This window comes from Trichoderma virens (genome assembly GCF_000170995.1).
Source record: "Trichoderma virens Gv29-8 chromosome Unknown TRIVIscaffold_16, whole genome shotgun sequence".
Lineage (NCBI taxonomy): Eukaryota > Fungi > Ascomycota > Sordariomycetes > Hypocreales > Hypocreaceae > Trichoderma > Trichoderma virens.
The window spans coordinates 449-8449 of NW_014013733.1; the positions used below are offsets into that span (position 1 = coordinate 449).

An 8001-nucleotide genomic window follows, 5' to 3' on the forward strand; every position below is an offset into this window, starting at 1 on the left:
AATAATATTATTTATTATTATTACTATAATAACTTTTATTTTATTTAATACTTTTTTACATTTATATATTCTTTTTTAATAGCTAAATATTATATTATAGAATTAATATAAATATTATAAAAAAAAAATAATAAAAAATTATTTACTATTAATTAATAAAATCCTATTTCTATTATAAATATAATTATAATAAATATATTTTTTATATTTTAAATATTTAATTATTATTTTATAAAGTAATTTATTAATTTTATAATAAAAATAAAATATAATAAAAAATCTAATAGTTTTAATTATTAAAACTATTATATTATAATAATTTAATTTATTTTTTAAATTAAAAAAAATATTATTTAATAATACCCTTAGGTATAATAAATATAAAAGAAAGAAAAACTTATAAAACTAAGCTACTATAAAATTAAATAATACTTTATATATAAATCTTAAAGGTAAAATTAATAAAAAAAAGTATTATATTATAGCTTAAATTAATAAAAGTATATATTATAGTAAAACTATAGGTAAATATAATTAATAAAAGCTTAATTCTTTCTTTTTTATATAAATATATATTATAAAAATTATAAAAATAACTTTATTTTTATAAATATAATAATATAAGCTTAAATAAAAATAAAAAAATAATTAAATATATAAATTTACTTTATTATAATTATTTAAATAGTTAAATAGTTAATTATTAATAAAGTATTAAAACTAAATATAAGTTATACTTTATATTTTATTTTTATATATTTATAATTATAACTGCTTAAAAGCTACTTTTTATCCTGTTTATTAATATAAACCTATAATCTAGGCTTATTACCTTAGGAATCCTTACCCTATATTAAGAATAGGGATTAGGACGTTACAGGCGTGATTTGAGCCGCAGTGGTCTGATGAGTGGTGCGATAGGCTGTGCTTAGGGTACCTATAAAACCTGTTATCTATGCAATATACCGTTTCCCTTCCAAAGCTAAAAAAATCGCTTAAGATATAGCTTACTTTTTGGCGCTAACAAGGAAAGCTATACAAAACATTACTTAAATAAATCACTAAGTTAAGGCTAGTAAGTAATGTTATATTTTAATAATTACATAAAGCAAAATAAGTAGTTATTCTTAGCTTTTTGTAAAAAAGCAATATATATATATATATATATATATATATATATAAGTTTTATAAGCATTTTAAGTATAGTTTATTTTACACTTATATTAATAATGCAGGGATATATTATATCAGTTCCTTTATAAAAGTATTTTAAAATATATTATTTTATATAGTAGATATTTTATATTTTATATATACAGATTAAAATACTAACTTAGTAAATAGTTACTAATCTGTTTCTATTGAGTTTGTATGAGCCTGGTTCTACACGAAGTCAAGGCTGCTATTATGCTATGTAAGATTGATTCTACCACTTAGATAGATTTGTTCTCAAAGTACTTAGCCAGATCGGCAAGCCCCTCACGGCGTTTTAGCTTTGCATCTTCAATAATATCTATATCATTTAAATGAGTTTTATGACCACGATTAACCTTCATTATGGCAGCACTTACCAGCCGTAGCGTCGCTAGAATATTGACCTCTCCATTCCACATATGTCTTGCCTTTGGCGTCACCACTTGTAATAGGGTAAAGACGAAGCGTGCTTAATGCGCCGGTGTATGGAAGCCCCCATGGCTCGCATTTTATAATATTAAATGACATGGATTTTTTTACTGTCTGAATATGTCTTAATTAGTAACAGTTTCGGTACTGCAAACAGATAAGCAGACGAGGACCCAGTGTTATGCTTACCGAATATTCCTCCTCTTGAAGCGTTAGAATGGTGTCATTTTCAAAATACCATTTTACAGTTTCTCTTTCGCCAGGAATAGTTTCGACTTTTTGAATAGCTGAGTAAAATTTGCCAAACTCCTTTAGTTTTATAAATGGCCATATAGCCGAGACTGGTGCATTAACAACAGCAGATTCTACAAAGTTTGTGGAGATAACTTTTCCCTCCATTGCTGTTATTCCTTTCCTTTGCGCTTGGGTTTTTGGAATTGAACTTGTATTATGAATACTTAAAAAGGGAAATGGCCCTTTAGATGTGAATTTATGAGGCCACTTGTTCTGCGAGACTTGGAGTAAGAGAAAAGGTTGGGGATCTATACCTGATATCGCTCACACCATTTGCACCCTTTGCACCTCCCAGTAGTATTTGAACTATGGTTTGCTTTGGTTTTATGTTTACTTAATATATTCTGCAGAGATTATAAAAGTTAGTATAATATAAAGTTTACTTTATTGTATAAGTAAAAATATAAATTAATAAAGTAATTGGGAATTAATAAAAAATTAATTATATTAAAAATTAACATTTTTCATTTATATTATATATTTTATAATATATAATGTTTTAATTTTGTAATTATAATATAAAAATTGTTATTATTATTATTGTTATTATTATTGTTATTTTACATTTTTATAAAAAAATAATTATATTAAATATTGTATTTATTTTTATATAAACTTAAATAAAAATATATTTAATATATAATTATTTTATATATTATTTTTTTATTTTAAATTATATTTTTAAATTATTTTATATATATATATATATTATAATATTTATTAATATAAATATTTTCTTTAATTTATTTTATATTATTAAAATAATATGTTTTTAAATATATTTATTTTAATTATAAAAAATATATATTATATTTAAAATCTTAATTTTATTAAAAAATATATTTTAAATATTTTATTATATATAAATATAATTAAAATATAAATATTTTTTTTTAAATAATATTAAAAAAGAATTTTAATTATATATATATTAATTATAAAAAATATATTAATTAATTTAAATTTATATTAAACTTTACGTAATTTTTTAATTTTAATATAATATATAGTTAATATATTTTAAATTATTTTTAAATAATTTTATATTTATAATTTATAAAAAAAATATAGTTAATATATTATAAAAATATAAATTTATTTAAATATAGTTTTCTTTTTAATATTTTTAATATTTTTAATATTTTTAATATTATTACAATACTATAAAATAAGTATTTAATTTAATTAATTTAATTTAATTTAATTTAATTTTATTTTATTATAATAGTTTTTTAAAATATAAAATTATATAATTAAAAATATTAATAAATTATTATTATAAAATATATTTTATAAAAATTAAAATTTATAAAATAAATTAAAAATTATTTAATAAATTAAAAAAATCAATAAATAAAAAATAAAAAAGTAAATTAAATACTAAAATAAAAAGTATAATATTTTTATATATAATTTTATAATTCTTTTTATTTTACTTTTTATAAACTTTTATTTAAAATTATTTTTTCCTTAGCTTTTATATTATACTTTAATATATAATTATATTTATTTTAATTTTGCAATTAATATAACTTATAGTATAAATTATAATCATTTACATAAAAAATATATATAAATAATCCTTTTTCCTTCAATTTACAAATATCAAATACTTTTAAAAATATATATCAACTATTAAAACTATACTTTATCCAAAGACTAAATGAAAAAGTCTTTATATAATAGCTATGCTTTCTATTGTGATTTTATTTTAAACTAGGCAGCTCGAACTCCTTTGGAGACCTCAAACCTCTTGACCATTTAGCATTTCTTTCAATTCCTGGTAGTTAAAGGCAGCTTTACAAAGATCCAAGTTCGTCATTCCTTTCTCGCATACCAAGTTGAAGACACTACCGTTTTTATGCTCACTCTCTTTACTGATGTAGACCTACTCTATTCTGGGACTGTGTCTATTGGGTTATGATCATAACATATTGAGCTAAAGTCTATGATATCTAGTTCGGTTTTCACTCCTTCACTATCTCAATAACACTGTCTCGCTCACTGTCACTGTAGAGGTATATGTTGGTGACCTTCAGCCCTGCCCTCTTAGCCAAGTTGTACCACTGCTCCTCGGTTCGCTCTATTGCGGCAAAAGTAGCCATCACAATTATATCCTGCTGAGTAGCATGGAAATGAGCACCAGTGTCAGGAATGACAATCTCATCGAGGAGAATAACTGAGCCTGGAGCGAGAGCAGCTGCAGTATTCTTCAGAATTGTGACACACTTCTCGTCAGGGAAGTCGTGTAGGATATTACGCAAGTAATAAATTTTCGCGCCTTAAGTACGAGTCCATTGATTAGTAGTCACTCTAGGAAAAGAGAGCAGGAGAATTACTAACCAATAATAGCTTGAGGGTCGAAGATGTTTTGCGGCAATCTCTCAACATCTGGGAATGGAACAGCCTGTGCAACAGTGTCTGGCGTATCTTCCAAAATGATTCTGGCCTTAGGATCAGGGTACTTCTTACGCAGAGCACGTGACTGAGTACCAATTCCACCACCAACATCCACAAAGAACACTTGCTCTGGCGCGAGCCCTTGAATCTTGTCCTCCAGTGGGTATACTTCATGCCATTGTTTTTTGCCGGTATGACGGACAGACATGTACTGATTAAAGTGTGCCAATGTTTCAGGCTGTGTTAGCATCCAGCTAAAAAAGGGCAGATCTGTTTTGTGCGCCTTTTGCAGTGGTGTGTTGGTATTATCCTCCACATCCTGGTATTTGTGTTCCTTAAGCCAACCAGGCAGCTCTTGCCAAACCGGGTAAGTAGTATAAAAGCTGGAGAATCGGAAAAGAACGAAGTAAGCAATCAGAATCCGAATATTTAATTATGATCAGCATACGAAATAATTGCACTTACTAGTTGTAGAAAGCTCCCGCCGCTCCCGGAAAAGTGATTGCTTCGGTAATGTTGTTATATGTAAAAGTATCTTTTCCTGTTTCCTTGATGATTCCAGTTGAAGCTAAGTAGCGAAGGATACGGGCTATAACAAGGTCCATTGGTAAGCTATGCATCTCTGAAAATTGAAAGGAATACTAAAAAGTCACCTAGGAGGACTGGTGCCGCCCCAGTCTTGGTGGCTAACTCGCTCACAGTCGCTGGCGCTTTGTTGTTCACCAAATAATTGAACAGGTCGAGATCAATACCAATACGAATTGCGGTAAGTGGTAATGCCTATGATAAGTTGTCAATTCAATGTTGCTTACTAGTATTTTTTAGGCGAGTCAATCCCTCATGGAACTTACCAAATACACCAGTCGTTGGATAGTGTCCAAGGGAGTCTCAAGGGAATCAGACACCTCGCGCAAGGAGACAATGATTTGCTTGACTTGAGCCTGATCGGCACCTGCAGCCAGGCTCTTGATTTGGCTTATAATACTGTCCATGGCGCAGACAGTAATTGTATACCTGATTCCTGACGAGGTCTTTTTGACGGGTATTCAAAGTGTCGGATAGGAGGTCAGCGTAACTTGACACTGTTCTTGAGTAATTACACGAGGTTTCAGAATACTTCGATTGATTACTTGAGTTTCTTGTCTACTTTCCCACGGAGTATCTACCTTTTATATAGGGTTCTCATACAAAGGATACATGTTAGTTGAGCCGTCATAAGCAAACTCCCGCACCGTGAGTTGGTATGTCGGGTATACGCTAGTGGAGCTACTAACCCAGCAATACAATCACTCCTGTATACATGAGCAGAATCCAATTGGGCGTGATACACAGATAGAAAATATTACCAGGACACACCTTTTACACCCTAAGCACCTCTCGGACATTTTTTACTGTGGGGTTTACAGATAATCCTTATATTCACCTAACAACCCCGCTATGGTGTATTTTCTTTATCCTTGTGATGGATTTGCTTCGCTTGAAATAAGCTCTGCTTCACTAGGCTAGGCGCCAGCTGGCACCACTCAATTAAGCTAGCAGGTTTCGCCTTATACAACGAGATCCAACACACTAATAAATACAAGTACATCAGCGGCACCCTCTACACCTTATACACCCCCACCAGCAAAACCGTTAATCAAGAGGAAACTCGCGAGACAATAGAAAAGTCAACTTCGCTAACTGCTCGGCGTAATGCTTTTAAATAACATTGCTATCCCATTGAAGGTGTTAAGGCAGAATTTTGGTATTTTTTTCGTTAGTAGTGTAGTACCTTTCTCAACCTATTTAGTAATAAGTTTAGTGCTTACACCTCCTACTTTAGGCAGGATTATACTAAGTATAAAATACCTATAAGTATAAGTGGGGCATTAGGGGACTTAGTCGTATATGTATTTTAGTGCGCATGAAAATATATATACACTTAATTTACTTACCCTTTGATATTTTAATATTAGAATGATATATAACAATTCTGCCTTAATATCTGCAATAAAATAGTACATATACTTAAGCTTGGATATATCCCACCCCCCTCCCCTTTCTTTTTTTAACTAAGCCTAAGCTATATATAATTAAGCTTTGCAGTAGTAAGAAATAGCCTATGCATAGCATAAGTTATAGACAATTGATATCTTCAGATAATTTATATATATCTTTTAATACAGCTTAACTTTCACATTGCAGTTATTTATTAAACAGCAATATACTAACCAATCCGTAAACATAGCCTGTCTATGATATATTATTAAAGGTCCTGCCATACATTCTGTATTTTAAAATCACAACAAAAAAACAACACTTATAGCATTATACTTAATCACTGTAGTTGGGCGTAGCCTGGGCCTTGAAATTGTTATGGTTTTATCCCAGAAGCTATCAATCAAAGAATTAGCAGTTTTCGCTACTATCTAAAGTGCATTACCACTGGCTTTGCAAGTTGAGGAAAAATACAACGTCCCAGTATATAGGGTAAGTTAATTAAAGTTCTTTATAAATAAATATACCCCTAGCAGTAAAACTTAGTTTATGTTAACAGTGCAGTTAGGTTATGTATAGTAAATATATTATTTATATATAGTTGCGTTTAGGTACCTTACGCTGAAAGTATTAAGTCTTAATACAATTTAGTTTAATTTATTACTGAAAGCTAGTTAAGTAATTCCTAGTCCAAAGGTAATATATATAGTAAATATAGTTATGTACTACTAGTGACGTTAGCGGTAATTACATTAGCTTGGCTAGTATGGCTATTACTTTCAGAGGGCTACCCTACAGTTCAAAGGGTTGTATGTCACGACCCAACTTTTATAGTTGCAATAATAGGCCTATAGGGTAGGCGGAACTGGATAAACTAAAGACCGATAGGCTAATTAGAGACATCGCCGCCTTAATTAAGAAAGCTAAGAAAGCTAGCTTTCTAAAATAATCTAAAAAAGCTAAAAAAAACTAACTTTCTACTATAATTTAAAATATATAACTAAATATATAAGTTTATATTCTTATATTTATTTAAATAACTTAAATAATTAGTTATTAATATAATAATTAAATTAAATTTAGTTATTATATTTACTAATTATATAATATTAATAAAATAATATTTATATTTAATTTAACTACTTTATTAATATAAATTTAAAACTTAAAGGTTTATTTTTTAAAAACAGTTAACTTATATTAATATATAAAACTTAATTTATTATATATTAATAACTTTTATTTAAATAGTTATTTTAAACCTATAAATAATAAAAAATAATATTAAATAGTTAAATTTTAAATCCTAAATATTAAAATTAATTAAAAAAATAAAACCTAAAGTAATTACTTAAATAATAATATTAAAATTAAAAATAACTTTAAAAAAAATAATAAAATAATAATTAATAAAAAAACTTTAACTTTAAAATAAACAATAACTGTAATTAAAATATTTTAAAATAAAATTAATATTTTTAAAATAAAAAAAAAAAATATAATAAAGTTTTATAATTAAAAAAACTTAACCTATATAATAAAAACCTTTAAAAAATAAATAAATACTTTATAAAATTTAATATTTATTTTAAATACTTTTTATTTATATTAAAAAAAAAATAAAAATAAAACTATTTTTATTATTATTTACTTAATTAAAATAATAAAAAAATAAACTTAGTTTATTATAAAAAAACTTTAAAACTA

General features: G+C 26.6%; 2 protein-coding genes across 2 annotated transcripts; both read right to left on the reverse strand.

Moving 5' to 3' along the window:
- Positions 1-1433: 1433 nt before the first annotated feature.
- On the reverse strand, positions 1434-2022 carry TRIVIDRAFT_151142 (uncharacterized protein; the record flags this gene model as incomplete). The annotated part of the gene is made up of 3 exons (XM_014100834.1): positions 1434-1513; positions 1572-1737; positions 1813-2022. 3 exons carry the CDS (start codon positions 2020-2022, stop codon positions 1434-1436), a joined length of 456 nt encoding a protein of 151 aa, XP_013956309.1.
- A 1793-nt stretch (positions 2023-3815) lies between these two features.
- On the reverse strand, positions 3816-5439 carry TRIVIDRAFT_230740 (uncharacterized protein; the record flags this gene model as incomplete). Its single annotated transcript, XM_014100835.1, has 5 exons — positions 3816-4198; positions 4261-4700; positions 4783-4906; positions 4971-5097; positions 5169-5439. 5 exons carry the CDS (start codon positions 5307-5309, stop codon positions 3885-3887), a joined length of 1146 nt encoding a protein of 381 aa, XP_013956310.1.
- Between the last annotated feature and the right edge of the window lie 2562 nt (positions 5440-8001).